The following is a 26,393-nucleotide window of genomic DNA, read 5'->3' as shown; positions in this document are numbered from 1 at the left end:
TTTTTTTTTTTTTTTTTTTTTTAAAGATTTTATTTATTTATTCAACAGAGATAGAGACAGCCAGTGAGAGAGGGAACACAAGCAGGGGGAGTGGGAGAGGAAGAAGCAGGCTCATAGCGGAGGAGCCTGATGTGGGGCTCGATCCCATAACGCCGGGATCACGCCCTGAGCCGAAGGCAGACGCTTAACCGCTGTGCCACCCAGGCGCCCCCTAATCACACCTTCTATCTGAGGCCTACAGAAGAATATAAACACCATCTTTTGAAAATCTAACCTGCACTCACATCCCCATGCCAGAGTTCTTCATTTTTAACCCCTACTCCTCTTTTTCTCTTTTTCCATAGTATCCATCACAGTCTAACATGCTTTACAATTGATTTTTTTAAATGTTTACCTCAACACTACTGACATACAGGGCCAGAGACCTCTTTGTTGTGGGAACTGCTTGTGTACTGAGTGATGTTTAGCCCTCCATCCCCTAGATACCAGTAGCACTCTCTGCTGCCAGTTGTGACCACCAAAAATGCTTCCAGACCTTGCAAAATCATGCACCTATTGAGAACCACTGGTTTATACTTAATTGCCAGTCAGCCCCAGCTATAAGGTGAGCTCCAGGAGAACAAGGATCTTGGCCTATTTGTTCACTGTTGATTCCCAAGCATCCACAACAACAGGCGTGGGGCGTGTGTACGAATAAGTACCTATTTAAACAAATGCACGTACAACAAACAAATTCCAGAATCTTCTATTAGGAAATGGTCAATATTTAATTTCACTTCATTTTTTATAGCTTTTCATAAAAATAAAGAAACTAATGGTAATAACAGGAATAAAATTACAAGGAGAAACATTTCCCGTTTCTATCTAACACAAACATTTCTTGAAAGGCAATTCAGAATTGATCTATTTATTGAAAGAATATATTGTATATCTATTATAAAAAATGGCACGCATCTTATCTACATTGCCTTTTCTCTGTCTACCAGCACAAATCTTTGAGTATCAACCTTAAAAAGTAACTGCCCCAAGGATATTACTGCAAATGCCATTGTAAGAATGAAGGGTGATGATATTTAAGCAGGCCAACATTCACAGGCAAGGAGGTGAAGAGGAAAAAATTAAATCTTAAGTAGAATTGTCTGTCATAATTATCAGATTCATCTAGAGTTTAACTGATGTCAGAAAGTGGGTGGTCCTGCCCGAAGGGTGTCATGTAATAAAAGCCAGTAAAGCAATGGGTCTCAAGTGGAGAGAGTGCTGTGATTTTGAGCCCTTCCTCTCCCCTGCCCCCAACCTAGGAAAATTTGGCAATGTTTGGAACATTTTTGATTTTCACAACTAAGGCAGGAGGGAAATGCTGCTAGCATCAAATGGAGAGAGGACAATGATTTACTAACCACACTATAACACACAGGACAGCTCCCTACAACAGAGTTATTCAGTCCAAAATGTCAACAGCACAAAAGTTGAAAAATCCTATAGTAGAGTGTAATGCTTAAGAGTGTGGAATCTCGGGGCGCCTGGGTGGCACAGTGGTTAAAAGCGTCTGCCTTCGGCTCAGGGCGTGATCCCGGCGTTATGGGATCGAGCCCCACATCAGGCTCCTCCGCTATGAGCCTGCTTCTTCCTCTCCCACTCCCCCTGCTTGTGTTCCCTCTCTCGCTGGCTGTCTCTGTCTCTGTCAAATAAATAAATAAAAATCTTAAAAAAAAAAAAAAAAGAGTGTGGAATCTCGAGCCTCCCCGTCTGAATTTGAATTCCTACTCCATCACTGAGAGAGACAGCTGAGTTGCTCAGGAAACCTGCTTCCTTTCCCCTCTTGGGCACACAGATAGACTAGTTATGTTAGCATCCCTTGAGTAGGGGTAAGTACATGACTGAATTCTAGCCCATGAAATGTGGGTTTAAGTGCTGTACACCACTTCTTAGCCTGGCCCATAAAAACTTCCTACAAAATCATTCCCCCCTTAGCGTTGTGTTAAGTATTAGAGATATAATTTTGAGTAAAAACAGACATGGTATATGCCTCCATGGAGTTTAGTTTACCTGGAGGGTTTAAGGATTAATCATATAATTCCCAAATAATTACAAAATTATAGAATTTCAAATAAAAAAATGTTACATAGAAACATGTGACTTAAAGAGAATACAGCAAGGAGACCTAGTCTTTGGAAGGAAGAGAGGAAGGCTTCTCTGGGAAGAGTTCTGAAGCTGGGTTTTGAAGACTGAATAAGAGTAAACTAGGGGAAGGGGGAAGAAGTGGGAAGAGAATCCAAGAGAGAAAACAGCATGTGCAAATTCCCTGAAGGAGAGTGCATCCAAAGAACTGAGAGAGGCTGTATGTATCTAGATGATAAGAAGGGAGGGTGGAAGACAGTAAAGGCAGATAAGGTTGGAGAGGAGCTGACCATGTGGTCAGGCTATCTAAGGCCTTGTAGGTCACATCAATAATTTTGATATTTATCCTAAGGTTTTTAAACAGGATCAAGTAACATGATTAGAAATGCATTTTGAAAACATCATTCTGTATGCATTTGGGAGAATGGACTGGAGGTGGGCAAGGATAGAACCAGGGAGATCTGTTACATTATTTCTAGGTTTGAGAAGTGAGATAATGATGGTAGACATTGAGAGAAGTTGTTAGATTACAGAGACACTCAGCTTATAAAATCATCAGACTTTGGAGATGTAGTGAATGCAGCAAGTGGAGGTGAAGGAGATGTCTAAAATAGCTTCCTGACTGTGGTTTCAACCACTGCACAAATATTAGTGCCATTTACTAGACCAGGGACAATGGAAGTGGACCACACTGAAGGAGAGAATGGGTTGAATTTGGTCTGAGAGGAGTGTGCAATGAGCTAGCATCACACCATCTATATTCTTTCTTCAACATGATTGTTCTATTTTCATTTTTATCAATTCATTTCTCATTTAACAAATCATTATTAAGCACCAACTATAAGATTCATAATTGATGATGCAGACATAGCCTTTCGAGAATTTACTGTCTATATAGTCCTATATCAAGAGTTATGATAGGAAAAAAATATATTATCAAGATATAGAAGAATGTACCTCACCCAGAATTGAGTTCTAAAACCAAGAAGTAATATAACCAATCTCCCTGGTTCTACCCTTGCTCACCTCCAATCCATCTCCCAAGTGCACACAGAATGTTATTTTTGAAATGCACATCTAAGGTTGGAAATCTTGGGAGGTTTTCTGAAGGAAATGCCTCTGACAAAACCTGAAAGAAGGGAGTCTAAGGGAAAGAGTACACCAGGCAGAGGGAAGACCTTGTACAACAGGAGACAAGAGGACGCTTTGAGTTAAGAAGGTCAAAACAGTTCATTGTAGATGAAGCACTCAACAGGGAAGGGAAGCAGGAGCTAGTGAGCCAGCTTAGGACTCTGGGCTTTATCCTGAGCACAAAGTATTTTTAAGACTTCTTTTCCACTTTGATCATTATTTATTAAACTCCTAATTTTTGCTCTCCCTTTTTCCACTACATTCATGTAGACACACACACACACACACACACACACACACACACACACAAATATCTATTATTCTCTTACTCCTAGGCAAACACAATATCAAATATTCTGCAAAACCAAGAAGTCACATGGGATTTTGGACTGCGTTTGGAAAACCATAAAATCATATTATAAGCCCTAGAGCTCATTATCCAGCTACCTCTGATTACTTTAAACCCATTAGTGTCACCTTAGGGAAGCATCCATCTTTAGGGATTTTTTTTTCTTCTGATTATACCAATCATTTCCAACTGGACAGCCAGCACTCCTCAAGTCTTACATTCATTAAAGGGATGTTGTCCGTGCAGCATGACAATTCTCAAAGAGAAAGAAATCCCCACCGCCCATGATGTTCAAGACCTTTTTTAATTCTTCATCACCCAACGGCATAATGGAACTGCCCAAACTACCCTCTTGATCCCACCGAGGCCTGATTCTTAGGTTTTCTTCCTTCCAGCTATCCCTCTGCTTTTTCCACCCTATGCTCATTCACAGAAAACTACCTGTAATTCTTCAGACACTCCATTCTGTTCATGCCATATACAGGGTGGAGAGGGGCAGAGGCAGACAGAGAGAGAGACTGTCAAGCAGGCTCCATGCCCAGTGTAAAGCCTGATGCAGGACTTGATCTCACCACCCTGAGATCATGACCTGAGCCAAAATCAAGAGTGGGACGCTTAACCAACTGAGCCCCCCAGGTGCCCCATGCCCATATACTTTTATAAATTATTCTCTCTTGAGATCTGTTCCCCCCACCTGGACAATGTTATCCTTCAAGACCCATCTCGAGCATTTTTGTGTGTGTTCAATTCTTATTTTTTAGAACCTCCCTCCAAATCCACAGTATGGAGCTCTCTTTCTTCTAAGTCACGCCTATCATATTGTGTACAATTATTTAAAATGGTCTCTCTGTTTTTACTAGGTTGGGCTAAAGACTGTGTTATTTATTTTTATATCCTCTGGACCCAGACAGTGCCTGGCAAGAAGTAGACATCAAATCAGAGACTGCTGAATGAATTAATTATTCAGTGAACCAATGCCCAAACATATCAAAAAAGGCCTCTCAAATTTGTGACAGAGATGGCTGAGTGCCTTTGTGATCCCACAGGCTATCATCCCTCATTTATTATATATTTTAAAATACTTATAAAGATATGAATCTTGGTTCTATTCCCTAGAGATCCTGATGGGTGCCCAGGTGCTTCTGACTTTGAGAACCCTGCTAAAAAATGTGTTCTAAAGCAAGAAAGAACATCAGGAAATGTAACCAGCATGAAAATGAGTAGTGGGAAACCTTCCTCTTCTATTTACCTATATCCCTTTGAAGTAAAGCAAAACCTCAGGCACATACCCTGTGTTTCTTTGATTCTTCTAGCCACCTCCTTATCCATTCATGTACCTATCCACCTGAAAATTGTGAGATGCTCCTGCATTGTGTGTGCTAGGTACTCTCTAAGCAGGTGAGAAGCAAAGGGAAAATTATACATGTAAATCAGGCTCTACTCCAGAAGAATTTAAAACCTACAATCACTTGTCTAAGAAACTTCAAGATAAACAACACAGGCATAGCAAAGGTTTAAGAGCAGGAACATGTCAGCTTTCATCTGTCTTTTTCTCTTAAAAAACACCCATAAGTCTTGATCTTTGCGTTAACATGAAACCCTTTTCATTTCTTATTTCCTGCGGAGGATTTAACTAGGATTCTGAGGCCAGCCTGTGAATTTCATGTCTTTTTCAATGACCCTTTTAAATGTTCACAAAATGTGGCTGGGTTGGCATCAATCTGACTTGTGGGGATCCAGAGGTTGGCTATTTTAGAGGCTTATAAATTGGTTTCCCTTGCATTATACATTATATATTTTGATGCAGAACATCTACTCTTTGATTTTCCTTTTCTCCTTCACCCTCTAAAAGCCCAAAGACATTAACGGATTTCCTGTTGCTGAAACATGCCCCTAACTGAACATTCCCTGCAACCTGACAACTGCCATTTGGTTTTTTTCTCAAAGTTAGCACTGTATTTTTTTCAAAAAATCTGTTACCCTCTTCCTCCCCTTGGGGAAGTCCTTTTTACTGAGGCTGTCTCTGTGACTGGAGTCATAGTGGGAGTGGGAGAACCAGGAATTCTGGAAGTCTGGCTGAGAGCAAGGCTGGGCCAAACTTATTTATTTGCCTTTTGAGAGGCTGTTTTTGCCTAGTTGTTTACGTCTTTGGCATGCTTTTCTCTCCTACCACTGACCCCACCATCCCAATTTCTTGTCATCTCAGAAGCTTCAGAGTCAATTCCCTATCACTTTTGCAATTCCTCAAAGACTCAATTATTTAGCCAATCTTTCCCCCCGCATGTCAAAAGTGAGAAATTACTGTTCAGAGACTGATGGAAGAGCCAGCAACCAGGCTACTCAAGGGTATGGCTTTTCCTGGGGGAACTTGGTGAGTTGCTGAAGAAAGGGGAACCGAGAAGTGAACAGAGATTGATTGAAACAAACAAACGACCCCTCTTTTAAACAGGGCGAGGGATAGACCAATTTCCCTGTCTGCTGGTTAGATGCTGATAAGCCTGCAGGGGCTCTGAGCCTGAGGACTGGCTGAGGCACAAAACAGAAGGAGCCTGGGTCTCCGAATCACCATGGAGAAGGTCGTTTCCCAACACACATATGAACGCGTGTTCTACTGTGTCAAGCCACTGAGATATGGGGATTGTTTGTTAGAACAGTTCTCTTACCCTAACACAAAAGGGATATGAACACTCACAGGACGTTCAGGGAAGAAAGGCACTAAGCTGTTCCTTCCACATGCCAAGGACTCAAAGGCGTACAGGAGAAGGCTCTATGACAGCTGCATGTCCTTAGTAAGACAAAGGCTTTCACACGAAACACTCACTGGTGGATCCTTTGCTGGCTGAAAGGGGCAGTGTAGCAGTCATTCTCCTCCAGGTCTGGCAGTGTCTCCTTGTCCAGCCTCATGGGCTTCTTAGGTAACCATCTCCGAAACCTGCTTATTTGTTTATCGATCCTGTGGTACATGGAAGGCAAGACCAAAGGGTACAGCATGTCAGCATTGCCCCAAAACACAGGACGGAAGTCTCCATAGAGCCATAATTATCACACCACACACCCCAGGCACTCTCACTGTACATGAGCCCATGATACGCCTATTCTACAGACAGAAAGTAGAGAGTCTCAACTCCAGTGTTTTTTCGATCTCATCGCAGGGCCTCAATATTATTGTCTATGAAATAGCGGCCAAGAGTTATATGTTCACCCACATGCCAATAAATGACCAAGGCTGGGAGGCTCTGGAAAGGAAGTGAAGAGCCCCTTAAGCAAAGCAGCAGGGACCTTAACTTCTTACATTCCGCAGGTTCTAGAAACTCATCTTGTATTTGGAAAATTTCCCCATCTTCCCTTGGTTAGGGAAGTGCTCTGGCCGTAGTTAACTTTCAGCAGGGCAGCTGACAGCACATCCCAGTGGGTTGCCTGTGTGCACAGAGCGTGATGTCATGATTTGCTTCCTGCCTTTCACACCTTCCCTGAGCTGCCTCTCAGGAGACAGCAGGCTGTTCAGCTTTCAGTCTGTCTTTCAGGCTGACTCCATGGCTCTCAAAGTACGGGGCATGATGCCACATGTGTCACTCCTGCCAGGGCGCACAATGATGCCGAGTCACAGAAAACAACAGTGTTGTGAGGGTGCTTTACAAGCCACAGTCCCCCCCGCCCAACCCCCTCCCGATTCCTCTGGCTTCTGCCAATGAAAGCATCTGGCTTCCAAGTGACCAGATTGACCGTCATTCACAGAAAACCACTAGAAGGAGCAAAATGCCCAACACACTTGAAAACAACTGTGCTACTTCAGGTGTCTATACCCACTGAAGAAAGTATGTTCCAAGAGCACGTATCAAGTAGCATCTCTGAGGCAGAATGAACAGGTACCATACTCATTTTACACATCACAGAAGAGACCCGTAGTGGGTCAGTATCCAGCTCAAACTACCCAGCCGGTGAATAAAGCCAGGAACAGAATGTTGGTTTTGGACTCTTGATTTTAGGGGTCACCCCATCAAAGGAGTTGATCCTGGAAATCTTCACTTCAAGGCTACAGAAGGGATGGATTCCTCTAATGAAGAAAATATCTAAATGCCCTCTAAGTCTATTAATTACACATAGAATTTGGGCAGGATTTTTTTTTCCAATTCAAAAAATATTTACACGGCACTTTATCCTTTTCAATGAAACTTCTAGGTGAAGGAATTACTTTTTCTATAACCAATGAGCTCCAAGACGAAAAATAATAGTTAACTCTTTTACCACTTCTTTTATTCTCTGCAGGGTTCCAGTCTCACCACAACCCCCTTCTACCAAGTGGTGGCTGGCCTTTCTTCAGGACCCCTGAAAGTTCAGAGTAGAAAGAATCTCACAACTTTTCTAGGCCCTTCCTCTCAAAGACAACTCGTACCTACCACATATATGCACACAGAAATAAAGATTCTACTCAAGGTCATGTGCCCAGAAGAGAATAATACATTGGAAGGCCCCAAAGGGAGGGAGGGAGAAACAGTTCCCATCTCCTCCATCCTTCCTCCTCCTGGTCCTCTCCTCTCTCACCACTCTTTAAAGACACTTGAAGTACAGTGACATAATGCACACCAGAGACACAGCAGAATATAGTGACTGAGAACACAGGGTTGCAGTACCTGGATTCAAATCCTGGCTCTGTAAATATTAGCAGTGTAACCTTGGGCAAGTCATTTAACTTTGCTGTGCCTTAATTTCCTTATCTATAAAGTGGACATGATAATAATACTCAATTCATAGGGTTGTGGTGATTAATCAATATGTAAAAATCTCCAGAAGATTATCTGGTGTACACTAAGTACTGGCTATTATTACAAACTTTTTCCCCCCAAAATAAGAATTTGGGCAAAGAGCTTGCCTCTTAACATTTTTTTCTTTTCAATTCAAAGTTAATTGTGCTTCACCAGCATCTACAACTTGGCCAAGTTCAATGAGGTAGTCCTTAAATGGACTCATAAATTATACTTCCTAGGCTAAGCTGGTGGCCTTCCCCATAACTCTTGGTTTTATTTCATCTGATTGCCTTTAAACTCGTTCAAGAAAGAGGACATTGGCCCAGAGGCTTTTCATAATAGAGCTTTTACCTCCCACACATCTCTAGTCTGCAGCACTAATCGGATTACACTTTGCAAAGTTCACATTCTTACAGAATCTGGGCTCTGCGTGCCACAACTATGAATTAAATCCAGCTGGGTACAGTGCTCAGCATGGATAAAAACAAATAAAGCTGTGCAAAAGCAGGCATCAATACTCTATGGGAATGAAAGGGCAGCTTTCAGCAACAGCTTGTAGCACCACAATTTAAATGAAATGTGGAGATGTTGGAGAGAGAGTGGAACAGGGTAATGAAAATGATTCATTGAAAAATGAGGAGGGGCCAGAAGTGGAAGGAAGAGAAGGGAGGCTCCTAAAAGAAGCTGGGATGTAGAAATGGGGTGCCTAAATCCTGCCTCTGTTGCTTATCAGCAGTGTGACCTTCCACGAATCACTCACCTTTTTAAGCCTTATTTTAAATTGGGCTAATCATCATCATCACCATCTTACTGACCTTGCAGGGTTGTCAGGAAACCTACAAAGGATGGTGTGCATGCAATGCTTTGGAGAAGCTGCCAGGCAAATAGTGTTATTAGTAACTTAAGGACCAGGGAGGCTAATATAAAAGTGATGGAAAGCAGAGGAACTGGGCTTTTAAAACACTATGGTGGAAGAAAGATATTCAAAAGATATCTGAAAAACAAAACACCTAAGACACTGGCTGGGGGTGGGAGTGGGTGGGTGAATCGGCCTTCAGTGCGGTAGCCTGAGCAGAAGCAGGAGGACAAAGCATGGACTGTACAGGTTCCACCACACATGCTGGTCCATGCTCTGTGCTCTTCAAAATTACAGAAACAAATACTCAAATGTGGTCAGTGGTTTGTACCCTCTTCTGGTTGGCAGAATGGCTCCCGAAATATGCGTGTACCCTAATCACTGGAACCTGTGAATATGTCATGTGACATGGCAAACGGACTTTGCAAATGTAAGCAAGGTTACAGACCTTTAGAGTGGGAGAGCATCCTGGATTACGCAGGTGGACCCAAATTAATCATATGAGCCATTTAAAAGGAGAGAACTTTGCTTAGCATAATACCTTCTTGCTAAGCAAAGTCAGTGATAGAAAGACAAATATATGATTTCACTCATGTGGAATTTAAGAAACAAAACAGATGAACATAGGGGAAGGCAAGGAAAAATAAAATAAGATGAAATCAGGGAGACAAACTATAAGAGACTCTTAACTCTAGGAAACAAACAGGGTTGCTGGAGGGAAGGTGGTGGGGGGATGGGGTAACTGGGTGATGGGCATTAAGAAGGGCACATGATGTAATGAGCACTGGGCGTTATATGCAACTGATGAATCACTAAATTCTACTTCTGAAACTAATAATACAATATATGTTAATTAAGTTGATTTTAAATAGAAAAATTAATGAAAGGAGAGAACTTTCTCTAGCTAGAGATAGCAAAGATGAGGCAGAGGGGAGTGTCAGAGATATTCAAAGTGTGAAAAGGACTCAACTGGCCATTGCTGACTTTGAAGATGAAGAGGGCCAGCAGCCACAGAGTGCAGGCAGCCTCTAGAAGCTGAGAACAACCTTTGTCCAAGAATCCTAAAGAAATTTAGCACAGAACTGAATTGTGCCAGCAACCTGAACAAGCCTGAAGATTATTCTCCCTCATGGCCTCAAGAAGAGCCTAGGCCAACCAACACCTTCACATTAGCCTTGAGAGACCCTGAGCAGAGAATTCAGTTAAGCCTCCTCCCCTGGACTACTGACCTGCAGAATGGTAAGATAATAAATTTGTGTTGTTTTATGCAGCTAAGTTTGCAGGAATCTGTTACAACAGCAACAGGAATTTAATACGCCTCTGAAAACAGTCTTGGTCTGATTTTCCCCTTGAGACCTGGCCATGGCTGGTCAGGCTCCCAATACTGAGACTAACACTCCACATGCTACTCCACCTGTCAGTCCAGTGACTCTGGGAACAAAGATCTGTTTCTCTGTGGCTGGATGACAACTGGCCACTCTTCAACAAACATTCCCGTCCCAAACTGCGGTACTTAGGCATCTCTGCGGATCCTCTTCCACAGTGCAAGTAAAAACACATAGTGAAAAGTCACCAGGCTGGAAAGCATGAGACCCAAATTGGGTTTCTGATTCTGCTGTTTTTTAGTTACTACATGTTGCTGGTGATTTGGGCAATAGTATCTCAGCTATATTCTAAACAACAAGCTAATAAAGAGCTTTCCTTTTCACAATATAATGGATAACCTTTCATACAGAATGATGGACTCTGAAGTTGAAGTATGTTCCCAACTTGTTGTCCATCTCTCTAATGATGAGTGCATGCTGGACAATTGACTAAACCTCTTGGAGTGAATGCACCTGTTTCATGAGTCAGTGGTGAGGACTACAGAAGATAACAAATATCAGGTGTTTGCTCAATGCCTTATATGTACAAAATGCTCAGTTCAGTGGTGGTGTCTAGGATGCAGAAGATGAGGATGATAAACTCTTATGTAGAGATCAATGGGAATTCAAGAGCTAAGATTCTCACTTGTGGACTGAGGTCTGTGCTCCCATCTTTATCTAATAAACTTCCCTAAAGAGGCAACCCTGAAATTCTCTTAGATGTATGAGTTGAGGAACCAACTAACTAGAAAGTATCCAATTTGTCTCTTAAGTATAGGAGTTGGGCTTACTTAATAAAATCTCCACTGACTGGGAAAAGCAAAGAGAAAATGTTGGATTAATGATTTAGTATTGATTTTGGCTGGACGCATTATCACTTTGTGCCATTTCTGCCATTTATTGAGCAAAAGCCCCCTTATAGACTACATAGGCAAATCAATAAAGATACAACGGATTGATCATCCACTTGGGCATTTCTGGCCTTAACTTGTCAAGCTAATATCTGAAGTAAAATGTGGGTATTTTTATAGAAAGTTGTTATTACAGTAAGTTCAGGGTTCCCCCCAAGTTCTGGTTCATGGCAGGTCAGGTCCTGAGTGGCTAGAAAGAGCTGGCAGCGCAGCCCAGGCAAATGGGTACAGACTACCAGCTCTGTGTGCTACGCGTTCCCAAGCTGTGCCTTGGAAATATGCTTTGGGAAGGTTCTGCTAGAACCTCTTTGATGCTTTGTTCCCTTGACTGCAAAGGGGAGACTATCCTACCCACCTTAGGAGTGGTAATAATTAAAAAAACGGCCACATGCCAAAGGATTTCACTCCCCACATACTAAGCCATCAGTAGGCCTTTATAAATTACCTACTGTGTGCAGAGCACCAACCTGGATGCTATGGGTATACCCTGAAGAAGACCAGGGCCTTCCCCTCGAGCCACTAACAACCCAGGAGGGAGTTTGTACTAATGACAACTTAATTAGGCTAAATGAAATGAAATAGGCTACTTCAGAGATACCTGCTTTTCCCCAGACCGGAATATTATAATAATAGCATCACATTTCAAACAGATTACATTTTTAGGGGTGATATACCTAAAAGGAAACTACAGATAAACTTTCTCTTCTTTCTTTTTTTTTTTTTAAATGGAGGCACCATACAGAGCCCTACATTGCAATAAATGAAGCCCTCCTGGACTGATAACAGTTAGACAGCAGGAGCCTTGAATTTCTTTTTCCTCTTCTGAGAGCCAAGTCTCCTATATTTATAGCCTCTCCTTGGATAGGAGCTAGGATTCTTTTAGGTCACAAGGCTACTAACTGGGGCACAACCTAAATATCTCATAGAAGAGTCCAAAGGCTTTGGAACATCTACATATATTAATTTTTTAAAACTAGGATGGAAAATACAAGTTATTTTGTCATTTGCCTGTATACTCAACTGATAAGATTGCAACTGCACTGAATGTATAATGTAGTAGGGGCAGCAGTTATTTTGCCAAACGACTGCAAAGGGTAACATCAGGCAGGTGTGTATGGGGGAGCGGACGGAAAAGGAATGAGTAGTAATGAGACTTCAGCTACAAGCCACTGACCATAATCAAATTTGTTCCTTTGTAATCACATCTTCCGCAGACTATATTTGCAGTTTTTGGCGAAGGCAAAACAAAACAAAACAAACAAAAAACCCCACAAACACACAAAAAAACAAAAAACCGGGCAGAAAACAGGTGATAAATTCCCTCTCTTTATTGGATAGGCAATTTATAAGGCCTATAAATCTGCCCAAAGAATCAAAGGAGCATTTAATAGACCAAATACATGATGAAAATAGCATTGACTCGAAGAATATAAGTCTGAACCACATCAGTGTGTTTTATGGGGGGGTCGGATGATTTAAAAAAATCGAGATATTTGTGAGAAGATGCTCTATCTCTGTCTGCTCGGAAACTTTGTAATATCATTTCCTTTAGCATTAAAGGAGATAAGGCTGTTTCAGGGATGCTTTTGCAAAGTAATGGAATTATCATTTACGTCGATGAAACTAAATGCTAAATTAAATATCCATATTTAGTATGGCATGAGAATTTTAGAACACTCAGTCAATGTTTTATTACTGGTGTACAACCAGGATAGCCAGACGTAGATGTGCCCTTCAATTTGGAATATCAGAGCTGGCTACAAAGAGATACTCTCCATTGTCTGAATCTGTTCTGAGGTGAAACAAGAGTTAAAATAGATACCAAAATTTCTGACAAACTGCACTTTAAAAATGAAACCAGACACTGGAGTTCACTAAGGTACACCACTGCGGTGATGTGGTAAGCAACGGAGCTTGTCTTAGCAGGCGGTCTGAATCAATGTGTCCTACTACCACGGTTCGGATTTCTTTTCCCTTCACTTTGAGTCTTCCAGTGACTTCCAATGCCTAAATTCTTCTATAGTTATGATTTATGCTCTTGAAGTAGCACTGAATTTTTCAGGCCAAATATTACCGTTCAGTAAGTTGTTCTTTCAGTTCAAGAAATAAGGATTTCCCAAACTCTTACTCACTTAAAACCTCTCTGCTGCATACCTGGAGAATATGTGATTGGTCACCTGTCACAGTCTCCTCTCCTCTGCTTCCTTCCTCTTGGCTACTGTTCTTAAGCGTGCCCCCTCTCTATTTTCCTCTATCTCAAAAATTTATCAAGGTAGTAGTGAACCCTCACTGCCTCTGATGCATCAGGGCCTTCCATTCTCCACCAGCTGTAATTTGGTTTCTATTACCCTCCTCTCTGGTCGTGATTCTCAAAATGTAGTCCCAGATCAGCCACAACGGCATCACTTAGGATCTTGAGAGAAGTGCAAAATATTGCGCTTCACCACAGAAACTCCAGGGATGGGCTAGATAATCTGAGTGCTAAAAAACCCTGAAGATAATTCTGAGGTCCACTCAACTTTGAGAACCACCTCTCATGGAGACTGCTATCATGGTAGTTATCACTAACTTCTAAGTATTGAAAACTGATTCTCATCTCTCAGCCTCCATCAGAAGTTGAAGAACACCCATTCTTATGGGAACTCTTCCCTGGTTCCTTTGACACTGTCTTCCCGTAGGTTGCCTCCTTATTCTTTTTCATCTTCCTTCCATCTCTTCCTGCCTCCTTAACAAGATTTTCCAAGGAATTTACCATCGGCCCTCTTTTTGCACTTTACACCCTTCCCTGAGAAACCCCATCCACTCCTCTGGCTCAAGTCATGACTTCTATACTCTGACTTCCCAACTGGATTCTCTAGCCTTACTTCCAGTTGCTTTGCCATCATTTCCAGAGGCCTTCAGGACACCTGTGTGTCAAAGACCTACTGTGAGTTATAATACTGAATTATTAAAACAAAAATTATCATCTTTCTCATCATACCTGTACCTCTTCTGGATTTCCATTCTCCTTTTACCGCCAACATTTTCCCAATCCCTTAGATATGGAAACCTCTTTCTCTTTCCTGTCTCTCAATTTCCAAATACTTGCTAAGTCCTTTTGCCTCGAATTTCACAATCTTTCTCATACACTTTGCCTTTTTGCTCTGTAGATTATTTTTCATCTATCCAGGGAGAACTATAATCTGAATGTTCTTTGGAGTAAAAGCTGAAGAGACAGAGAGATTATGGCTTATTTTAAGGAAGAATTTCCTAAAAGTCAGGTGCCCACAGTTGCATTCTGAAATTCCCTGTTTGCACAGATGTTCAAACATGGGCTGGCTGGCCATTTAGCAGATGTTCAAGTATCTGTTGAATGGCTGGACTTGGTGACATCTGATGTCCAATCCAACCTTGAGATTTATGGTTCCTTTTACCACCATTTTCTTTTAAGCCCTCATTGCTCATCCCTCCCCCATTGTGAAGGCAAATGTTTCAGTTCCAAGTCTGTGTCTGACAATTTAGACACACCTGGTTTTTCTATGCTTTTCTTTGTGACCTCCTTTTTCCTCACTCAAATCTTCTCACGTGTGTAGAGACGCATTTGCCCATTCACCCCACCTACTATGTGCTAGGTGCTGGAAATACAGAATTGGACAAGCCATCCTTGCCTTCACATACCATCCAGGAGGACAGATGGACATCTACATCATAGATTAGAGCACAGGTCCAGCAATCTTGTGTTTTAATAAGTCCTCCAGGTTACTCTGATGCTGGTTAAAGTTTGAGAATTACAGAGGACTACTGATATAGGCTAATGTGTTACCTCAGGGTTTAATAGAAGGTCACTATATGACAAGGGACCAATCTAAATAATGGTGAATCCAAATGCCATGGCTACTGTCTAAGCAAAGAAGAACTGCTAGTAAGGATATTGTGCAGGGAAATTTTGGAAAACACATCTTTGTTTCGTTGGATGTCAATTCTTGTATCATACTTTATTGAGTATACATGCATTTGAGTAAATCCACTAGAATATGTCAATTACTCTTATACTTATCATTCTGCATAGCACACAAACAGAGTAAACATGAATCTTAATTCTCACAGAACTGAACAATAGGATTTTCAGAGAAATGCTATGGTCTCCAAATTTAACTATCAGCTCAGCTCAGGGTGAATGATACATAAGACCAATTAAAATTTTGAAATTAGATTTCCAGTGATCACAACAGAATTGAGTTAAAGGACATCACTGATGCTTCCTCCTTTCTCCCTGGCTTCTCAAAAAATGAGAAACAAACTTTAGAAGAATACATAGTACATTAAAGGCAATCTTTAGCCAGTAGAATTTTGGGTGGGTGGGGAGGTTAAAAAAAAAAAAAAGTAGGAAGGGCTTCTGGTAAGTTAATACATCTGCATATTTTATTAACAAAATATTACTAATATAGGAGGGCCCCACCCATGGGGGGCTAAACAGCTATCAGCTTTTTGAGTTGTTCATTGTCTGCACTTCAAATTTCAAGTTACTTATGGCGGAGGATGGGATTTGCGTGGAAAAAAATAACATTCAGACCAAAGATGTGCTGAACAGCTGGGTTTTCTGGTAATTTATCTAATAGAATGGGCTAAAAAAAACAAAAAACAAAAAACCAGCCCCAACACACCTGCAGATAAATTCTGTCCTTCCAAGTATGGAGAAATCACAGGGAAGATTCTGAAAGAAACATTTCCATCTTTGCTTTTTTCTTTTCAGGCTAACCTGAAATAGCTATTTTTGGACTGTGCATGGCAGCCAATTTTGCCATGGGACAAAGGCCCATCCTCCCCAGCTTGTATTCCTTGTCATTGTTGGAAAAAAACCAGGCCAACATATCAAACACATCATGACAGAGCATGCTACTAACCTGCTCATGAACTTGTACCGGCGGGGCAGGTAATAGATTTTTCTCCTGGAAGAACAGCAAAAATGAAGCCAGTCGAGAAGAAAACCCATCGTCAGTTACAGTTTGAACTAGCAAGGAAGGAAAGGAGATTGAAGATAGAAGCCTGTAAGAGGTGAAGAAGAAAAAACTAAAAAGAGATTAACAGTGAGAAATGTAGTTGGAACATAGGGCATGCATTTTTGAGTCATGAAATCTTACGAAATACTTTCCATTGATATTTCTCCCTCTCATTATCATAATTTTTTATGGTTGCTCCTCGCCTACACAGCCTGTGCAGAGCAATGATTTGAAGCAACTGGTATTCATGTGAATTTAGCTGAGGTCAGCTTTTTTTCAAGGAATGAAGAAATGGATTGCCAGCCTGCCGGCAACATGCACAATTTAACGGGCATACTATTATATTAACTAATATTTATACAGCACTTCAGTTTACAGAACACTTGTCTCATTTGATACAGGCAGGGTAATATAAAAATATATATTTTACTACCAGTATGGGAAGAACACTAATCGGCATCAACATCCTGCTGCAAATCACCACACTGGGGAATACTGCCTAACCACTGGCCCTGATTATAGGTGAATTAAAGAGGTAAAACAAGGAATCTTGGAAAAAATCTTTTAAAAGTGAGATTTGTTAAGGATGTGTTGTACTTCTGTATATCTGCATTTTTTAAAGCATTACAGATTAAAATTTAGGGTGTAATCTGAATGGAGAGCATATGGATTCGATGCTTTATAAAAATGCAATCAGCCTTTCCATAGTTTGGGCTTCCACCAATGGAGTAGTAAGGAAATTAATGTGGTTTATATGTATTCTGAACTGTTACTGAGCTCTCTCATTTAAGGAAAATGGGAAGTCTATATACAACTAGCTTTGCACATCTGTGAAAACTTAAAAATATATTCATATTTTTAATAGGTAAAACTATAGAGACAATAAGAAGATCAGTGGTTGCTAGGAGTTTGTGCTGGGGTGGGCAGCAAAAGGGATGGACAGATGGAGTAAAGAGGATTTTTAGGGCAGTGAAAATATTCTGTGTGATACCATAATGGTGGATACATGACATTATGGATTTTTCAAGACCCATAGAACTATACAACCCAAACAGTGAACCCTAAAGTAAACTACGGACTTTGGATAATAATAATATATCAATATTGATCCATTAATTATAATAAATATACCACATTAATGCAACATATTAACAATAAGGAAACTGTAAGTGGCATGAGAGTGGATATATGGGAACACTGTACTATCAACTCAAATTTTTATAAACCTAAAAATGCCCTAAAATCAGTCTATTAATTAAAAAGAGTCCATATCCATGGACATATAGGTACTTAAGAAGGAAATTTTATTCACAACTTCCCATAAGAAAATTATTCTTTAACTTTGTTTCACACATTGTAGGAATACAAATCCAAGGAGACTAAACCTGGGATTCAAAAGTGTAAGCTACAGAAAAAAATAAATACACATAACATTCTTTGAGGCATTTACATGTAGCCAAACTGATGTTTGTACATTTTGTTGAAGTGATATGGCAGGAAAATTCCTCCTTTGGAAATACATAGATCTTCTTAGGCTACAGTTATTTATCTGAAACACTGGATAAAACAATAGCACACATTTTAAATGCATCAGGTTGTAGCAAGTGAAGCTATGTTTAGGTAAAATCGCGTCAATATTAACGAGGCCAATGTGTCCACACATTAATTGTATTTTCTCCTAAAACTGTCCTGCAGGAACACCTACATTTAAAAAGAAGACTATTAATCATAGTTATCATTGTTTTCATTTATTCCCTGGATCACATTCTCTTAACGTGGTATAAGGAAAGTATTAATGCTGCTGGCAGGCAGCACTTTCCTGCTACGTAATGACCATGTAAGAAGTGTTAGCTATGGTACAGTCAGGCCCTTCATATATGAAGTGCCTCCAGGGACTAGGAACTTGCTGTGCATTAACACTGCTCAAGTTTGTGCAATCTGCTTGGGTTCTTTGCTTGAGAAATACATTCTGGTGGAAGGTTTTGTGAGATTGCTGGGGAGGGATAACGTATCAATTTCACTAAGTTTTACTATCTCACTTATATCTGAACATAGACTTTGGATTGTTGGCTATAAGATGCTGATCTGATATACGACTGTATCTAAGCACAGATTTCTTTCCCTTTTGGTCTTTATGTGTGATACAGTATTAATCCATACTGGACAGTTATAGCATTGATAAATAACTGGCTTTAATTGTAATTATAGTGTAACAAGTTTCAATGGAAACTAAATTGATAAATGACTCAGTGATTTTATATAATATTTTTTAATCCTTGGGTTCTCAGATTTCCTTTGTTACATTTTAAATACAAAAATAAAAAGTTTAGAACGATGCTTATCTCAATTCCTTTGCGAATTCTGCCTTGAGGTAAACAGCCTCTATTTTGACTTGGTATTAGAATATAAAGGCCAATAAACAAAGAAAATAAGATGCACCAGGGAGATACATTACAGACCTGTGAATGGAAATTGTCCTTCTCTAAATGTGTCCCTAGTGCCTCCCTGTCTCTATAATTTTCCACAGCTCATTAAGAGGTATATTTCAGAATTGGCACCAGTTTGCCTGGTTTGTCGTCTGACTTGGTCTTATTGTCAAATTGTGAAGCAAAAGTATTTAATTCTTTATTAAAGAATTAGAATTGTCCTTTGTACTAAATCCTTCCATCTCCTTTAGAAGATTCCATTATTTACTTCCCATATATCTTGGCATTTATAATTTCAAGTTTAATACTTTATTTTATTTCCATCTAATACTTTATTTCCATCTAGCAAATAGAGATCACTTTTCCATCTAGCAAATAGAGATCACTTTTCTTCCTTAATCTGAAAATATGAATACTGGCTATGAGATGAAGGTAAATTAATCCTTTAAATAACTAAGCAATCCACACAAAGTATTTTCTAATTACCCTTGGAAAAAATATCAATGCTTGTGCTTGCACAGTATTTATGACCTGACTTTTTTAAAATTTAAAAATAGTTTATTTAAAAAATAGACCTCGTTTTTATGAAATTTCTTGAACTTGCTTTACTGGAAGCAGATTTGAATGTCAGGGAGGACCTCCACCACTGATGCCTGGGGTCTGGCCATTCAAAGCAGCAACACACAGGACTTCTGAAAATGGCATTTTAGAAATGAAAATGCCACTTGGAAAATGCTTCTTTCTCGTAGGCATTTGACATATCTACCTGCTAAGGACTGAATTAGCCAAGAATTTTCACCTAAAACCATGAAGTCACTAAAAGTCATGAAGACTTATGCATTTCCTAAACATTTAAAGGATCTTCTCTAAGAGTGTTCCAGTCTGCATTTCAGTTTTATTTGTTTCAAGAGAGGAGCACATTAGTTTTACAGGGGAACAGCAGAGACTAGGAAAAATATATTTACACCTACCTGAAAGGCATTCTTACATTCATTTGCTCTGCATATCTTCCAAGCACTTCCCATGGGGCATGCAACTTCACAAAGATAATGTCACTATTTATTAGAGAGGACTGAAACAGAAAAAAGAAACTAAATTGAAAAGTATACCCAAGTCTCCTATGGTTTAAATTGAATTGGAACTTAGAACACATGAATCTATATGGAGTTTAAGATTTGGGGCATTCTTCAGCAAAAAACTGGGTCCTTATGTGTGCCTCTATTCATTTAAAAAATATACCACTGTGTGTCAGGCTCTGGAGACCCAGCTGTGAACAAAAGAGATATGAATGGCATTTATATTCTACAAATATACAAAAAAAAAAAAAACAGGCAAAAACGAGTTTAAAAGAAAGGGATAAATTCAGATAGTGATGAACGTTCTGAAGATAACGCAGTTAATGGGAGAAGTTATAGGGAGGTGAGCACACACTACCTTGGGCAGGGGTGCAGAAAAGGCCCCTCTGCAGAGAGGACCTACAAATTTGAGACACAAAGGAGCCAGAGCTGGGTAAGAGCATGGGATGAGTGTTCTAGGTACAAAGGCCCTAAGCTGGGAAATCGCTTGGCATGTCTGATGCTCAGGGGCAGTAAGGAGAGCAGAGTGGCTGGAGTGTATTCATCATGAAGATTAGCGTAAGAAAAGGCTGAAAAGGTGAGAGAAGCCAGCATGTGCAGTGCTTTATCAGCCCCAACAGGACAACTGGACTTTATTTTAGGAACACTGGGAAGTCATTTTGATTTAGGTTTTCAAAGATCACTGTGGCTACTGCATGGAGAAAACATTATAAGGGAGAGCTGCAGCAAAAGCAGAGAGAAGAGGAGATCTCTCAACCTTCGAGACAAAAGCAAAAATTGATGGTGGTGGAGATGGGGGGACTTGGTGATGTGAGTCTTGAATCTGGGTGGGTGTCAGGGAAAGCTTTTTCAAAGGACTGTGTTCTTTGGCCCAAAACTTTTGCCTCCTCTTGGGCTTTTTATCAATACAGCACATACGGAAGTCAACTAGGACTTCACATTTTATTTTTTTAAGAGATTTTATTTGTTTATTTGAGAGAGAGTGAGTGAGAGACAGCACAAGTCAGGGGAGGGGCAGAGGGAGAGGGAGAAGCAGACTCCCCACTGAGCAGGGATCCTGATGCAGGACTCAATCCCATGACCCCAGGATCATGACCTGAGCTGAAGGCAGATGCTTAACCGACTGAGCCACCCCGGCGTCTCCCCAATTAGATTTTCTTTGGAAGTCATTTCCCAGGGGTAGGGGTGGGTTGTTGAAGGACGTAGAAGAAAAATGAGAAAATAGTGAGCCAAACCAGCTTAAACCAGCAAAGTGGTCTATTATTTATCCGTATCTTTTTCACACAGGCTCATTCTGGACTGCATGCCATTTAAATTTTTATAGCATAAGAATGTCAACAGATGTGTTAGGCTTTTGTGGCTTACCTCTCCTTGTAACAGTATTTATAAACACTCCAATACTTCTACACAGCTGGCAAAAATAGAAGCCCAAATTTAGGGGGTAAATTTGCACTACAGGGAACTGTTTTTAAATTGCAGATGATGTGCACTTGCAATTCATTGCTCATATTTTCATTCAGAGTCTTCTTGCTGGGCTTATAAATATTGTACTTAATTTATAATAATTCTTCAAGATATTACGAACATCAAATTAGTATCAACTACTAATTCGCAGGGGCTCTGACAGTGCTGAATTTCCCAAAAGGAGGAGGGCCTGGACCCAAATCCACAAGGGTGGAGGGCACCCTTTGATATTGGCCTGAAAAACCAAACATTCTGGTAATTCCAGCTGAAATGAGGTTTTATATTTTAGCTTGGGACAAGCAGATCTCTGACATCTGTAAGCCCCCCCAAAACAAGGAAAGTTTCTGTTATTCACAGGTAAATCCTCTGGACCTAGCACAATGTCTGGTCCAGAGGGAGCACATAGCCAATACTCATCTAATTGACAATATGGTTAGTGAAGTGTGAACAGTTAGTCCTGGTCAGATGAAAGCTGCTTGTCTTGTGAAGCAAGAAGTAACCGTGGATGAAGTGACTCTTGGAGCCAACATAGCTGGTAACAATAAATGAGGCGCCCAGCCAGGGAACAGACAAGCCAGTACACATTGAAGATGTGATGGACCAGGGCTAGATCTCTTTGCACAAACTGGTTTTCTATTTAGTAACCCATTATATCCAATCCTTTCTATACTGGGTGCTTAGAGCTATGTAGCCAGGGTGAGTGTGAACGAGCTCACAGGTGGCAGTGTCCATACAGAGCATGGAGAAATTGCACACACCCACAGAAATCTCCATCCCGTCCCATACATGTCTGCAGATGCAGATCTGAGATGGTCTCAGCTTATCAGTTGAGCGTTTTTGTATATTGGAAAAGACTGCCATTTGTTTTCTAATATATAGAACAGTTTTCCAAGTTATAAAACAAAAGAAAGGCTCTATTTTCTAAAAAAAAAAAAAAAATGGATCTTATTGTTTATCATAGATAAACAATAGCAGTATATCATATACTCAAATGGATCTTATTGTTTATTTTAAAGATATACTTCAGAGTCTGAGAAGGTTTTGTGGCTTTCCCACTTGAAAATGTTCATTGTGATAATGGGAATTCTTTAAGCTCACTTAGCTTTCCTACAGATTCTACATTCACTGGTTCTTTCTTCTCTCATCTTCCTATGATACAAAGAGGGAAACTGTACAACAAGGAATGTGGGAATGTGAATGATTCACAGACTCAACCAAACTATGATTTATAGCAGAATATCATTTTAGGATATACTCTCTTCACTCTCTTATTGTAATCGCTAGGTTTACGGAAAGTAAATACAGTGGAAGAAAAATCATTTTGTAGATCTCCATGAATATATGAAAACATTAAAGAGAATACATTAAAATATTTCTACTTAGGGCACATTTTAAATGCCACATTTCTGTGTGTGGAAAAGCCAAGTTCATTACCTGAACACACACGAAATCAACTAAAATTCTAGTGTGGGATCTCTTCCATTTTCTGCATAAAAGTATAGCTGTTTTGATTCATTCATTATGATAAAAATAACTTCAGTTTCCTTATTTCAATTATAATAATAATTATAAAGCCATCATTTTATTATTATTTCGTAGAGCTTTGTAATTTTGGAAGCGCTTTCACGTTGTTACCTCATTTTATTCCTACACAAACCTTGCAAGGGAGGCTTTCCTTCAATTTCTTAAAGGGGAGAGAGAGACTGGTCAAGTAATTCACTCATAGCCAAACTGAACATCTATCCCAGATACAGTTAGCACTCACATCCCTTGACTCCCTTGCCAATTCTACCTAATAAATTCTGAGGTTTAAATAAATCCATGGCTTTGTACATGCATTGAAGATACATAATTTCTGAATTGTTCTTTTATCAGTTTACACCAACTAAATTGAAAAGAATTCTATATCTTAGAAAACAAAGCAGCAAAAATGAAGCAAAATTAAGCAGTTAATGAACTTAGATTTGATTTGAGACAATTTAAAGTTATTTTCATAATCTTGAGAAAAATGTTAGCTGAATTCCCTTGGATGATGATGGATATTTATTCACAGGTCGTGTGTGTGTGTGTGTGTGTGTGTGTGTGTGTGTGTGTGTAACTTATTACTTACATTCAGTTTTTCAAGGAGGAACTGAACTTCAGCCCAGAAAAATAAATATGAGACAGATTACTGCTAATTATATGGCTCATATATCACTTTTTTCTCTACCACTGAATGATTATGCTACTGTTTCTAAATAGGTTTTTCCTCATTATTAAGTATTCCTTTCCACATAAATCCGAAGTGTGCAAGTGACAAAGCAAAGAGAAATGAAAATGATTTTTTGAAACAGAGTCATTTCATTAATATCTCACCCCTTAGGTTAGAACCATGGGGAGAAGAAAAAATGGCCAGTTAGAGGAGTTTGGAAAACATCCTGAGAAATTAAGAAGTAGCATGGAAACTACCTGCAGTAGAAATAGATAATATTCACAGAAAACATTCCTTCCTTCTTTCCTTCATTCAGCAAGATCCCATTCAACACCTTCTATGCACTCGATGCTAGGAGTACAAGGGTATATATAAGTCTGGGGCCTCACCTAGGCATGTCATGATCTAGTAAGGGAAGGTTAAATCAAGCAACAGTAAGGAAAAGAAGAAATACCATGCCATTATCTAATTCAAGCCATCTCTCTAAGACACACGTATGGATGTACGCATGTTTACATCTCATGACCCTGATACCATTGCTGAGAAGGAGATGCTGATGGAGATACAGCACAAACTCAGTTTTGGAAATGTTAAGTTTCAGTTACCTATGAGAAGATGCCTTGTAGGTAGATAAATTAGTCTGGAACTCAGGGGGGAGCAGTCTGGGCCAGAGATACAGAGTAAGCATGGCCAGGACATAGATGGTATTTAAACCATGGCACTGGAAGAGGTCACTCTGAGAGAAAGTATAGCTGCAGAGCCACATGGGTAGCTGAACTTCAGAGGTTAGTTTAAGAATGCAGACTCTGGATTTGTATCTTTGGAATAAATACCTAGTAGTGCAACTTCTGGGTCATAGGGTAGGTCTATTTTTAACTTTTTGAGGGACTTCCATACTGTTTTCCAGAGTAGCTGCACTAGTTTGAATTCCTACCAGGGGTGTAAGAGGGCACCTGCACCCCAATGTTTATAGCAGCAATGTCCACAATAGCCAAACTATGGAAAGAGCCCAGATGTCCATTGACAGATGAATGGATAAAGAAGATGAGGTATTTATATACAACGGAATATCACTCAGCCACCAAAAAGAATGAAATCTTGCCATTTGCAACAACGTGGATGGAACTATACGGTATTATCCTAAGTGAAATAAGTCATTTAGAGAAAGACAATTATCATATGATTTTATTCATATGTGGAATTTATGAAACAAAACAGATCAATATAGGGAAAAATAAAATAAGACAAAATCAGAGAGGGATATAAACCGTAAAAACTCTTAACTCTATGAAATAAACTGAGGGTTGCTGGAGGGGATAGGGTAACTGGGTGATGGGTATTGAGGAAAGCACGGGATGGAATGAGTACTAGGTGTTATACGTAACTGATAAATCATTAATTCTACCTCTGAAACTAATAATACACTATATGTTAACTATATTGAGTTTGAATAAATTAAAAGAGGAAAAACAACAACAAAAAGAATGTAGACTCTGAGGTCAGACTCCACATATTCATATTCATATGTGTCTCTCTTAATAGCTTTGTGATCTTGGGCAAGCTATCTAATCTCAGTTTGTTCAACTGTAATATGGGAAATGACAGCAATATCTAATTATGGAATCATATTAAATGGCATAATATGGATAAGATGCACAGGTAGAAACACGTTAGTTATCATGATCTCCAAGAAGGGCCATGCCATATTGGTGGTGTTGGGAAGAACACAGCACTCCTACTCATCCAAGTTACAACCTGTAAATGTGGCAAATAAGGAACCAGGATCTGAGAAGAATTTTCCATTCTTTGACTACAAGTCTAAGTCTGAAGAAACCCTGAGAGTCAAGCCCCCAATTTCTGTCTCAGGGTCCCTCCATGGTCCCCAGGGTCTTTTATATGTTCCTCTAGGGACATTCACTCATTAAGATTCAACAGATATCCACTGACTACTACATATCAGATACTCGGCTGAATATACGAGGTAGACAGAATTTAGTTTCTAGTAGTAGACAAACATTAAACAAATAAACATGATTTAAAATTATGAGAAGTGACAAAAAGGAAAAAATAGAATGCTGTGGGAGAGAAGAACTGGAGGCACCTGGCTTTAGATTGCCTGGCTGATCTCTGAAGGTATGGCATCTAACCCGAGATCCAAAAGATGAGAAAGTGCTAGCCATGGAGAAACCAAGTGAAGAGCATTCCAGACAGAGGGAACAGCAAGTACAAAGACCTGGAGATTGTACCATAAATTCAAAGACTCAGGTGACTGGACATTATAAAGTGTGAGGTAGGGAGAGTTACCAGAGATGGAGTTGGAGAAAATGGCTGTAGGCAGATCATGCGAGGCCAAGTTCAATGTGGTAAGGAGTTCAGATTTTATTCTGTAAGGTCATTTAGAAGTCACCAATGGGTTAAATTGCAGGAAGGTAACAGAATTCCTTGTTTTATAGAGTGTACTCTAAATGCTCTGTGGAAAACGTCCCAGAGGGAACACAAGGCTTGGAAGGTCAATAGGAAAGTTATTCCAGGAGGTCAGGTGAGACAAGATAATGGCTGAAACCAGAAGGCAGATGTAGTAAGGAAAAAAAGGAACAGACTAGAGATTAATTTGGAGGTAGATTTGAAAGGATTTGGGATTGGTCAAATGAGGAGAGAGAGAAAAAAAATCCAGTGTCCAGATGAGTGGGCATGTTGTTTCACCTGGAAAAGTGGATGGATCGTAGTACCGCACAATGAATTAGAGAAGAATCAGGGAAAAGATGTTTGTTTACTCCGGGATA

General features: G+C 39.9%; 1 protein-coding gene across 1 annotated transcript in view; it reads right to left on the bottom strand.

Annotated features, from left to right (window-relative positions):
- The window catches only part of ANO4 (anoctamin 4), a 310,379-nt gene that overhangs the window by 122,285 nt on the left and 161,701 nt on the right, over nucleotides 1-26,393 (bottom strand). The window contains exons 6-8 of the mRNA XM_040637073.1: nucleotides 19,851-19,951; nucleotides 16,358-16,402; nucleotides 6,420-6,551 (exon numbers count right to left, since the gene is read on the bottom strand). Of these exons, the coding sequence (XP_040493007.1) occupies nucleotides 6,420-6,551; nucleotides 16,358-16,402; nucleotides 19,851-19,951 (278 nt within the window). The remainder of the gene's footprint in view (nucleotides 1-6,419; nucleotides 6,552-16,357; nucleotides 16,403-19,850; nucleotides 19,952-26,393) is intronic.

This window comes from Ursus maritimus, unplaced genomic scaffold (assembly GCF_017311325.1).
Source record: "Ursus maritimus isolate PB19 unplaced genomic scaffold, ASM1731132v1 scaffold_21, whole genome shotgun sequence".
Classification (NCBI taxonomy): Eukaryota; Metazoa; Chordata; class Mammalia; order Carnivora; family Ursidae; genus Ursus; species Ursus maritimus.
Note: the sequence above shows the minus strand (reverse complement) of the source record. Positions and strands in the feature narration are given on the sequence as shown.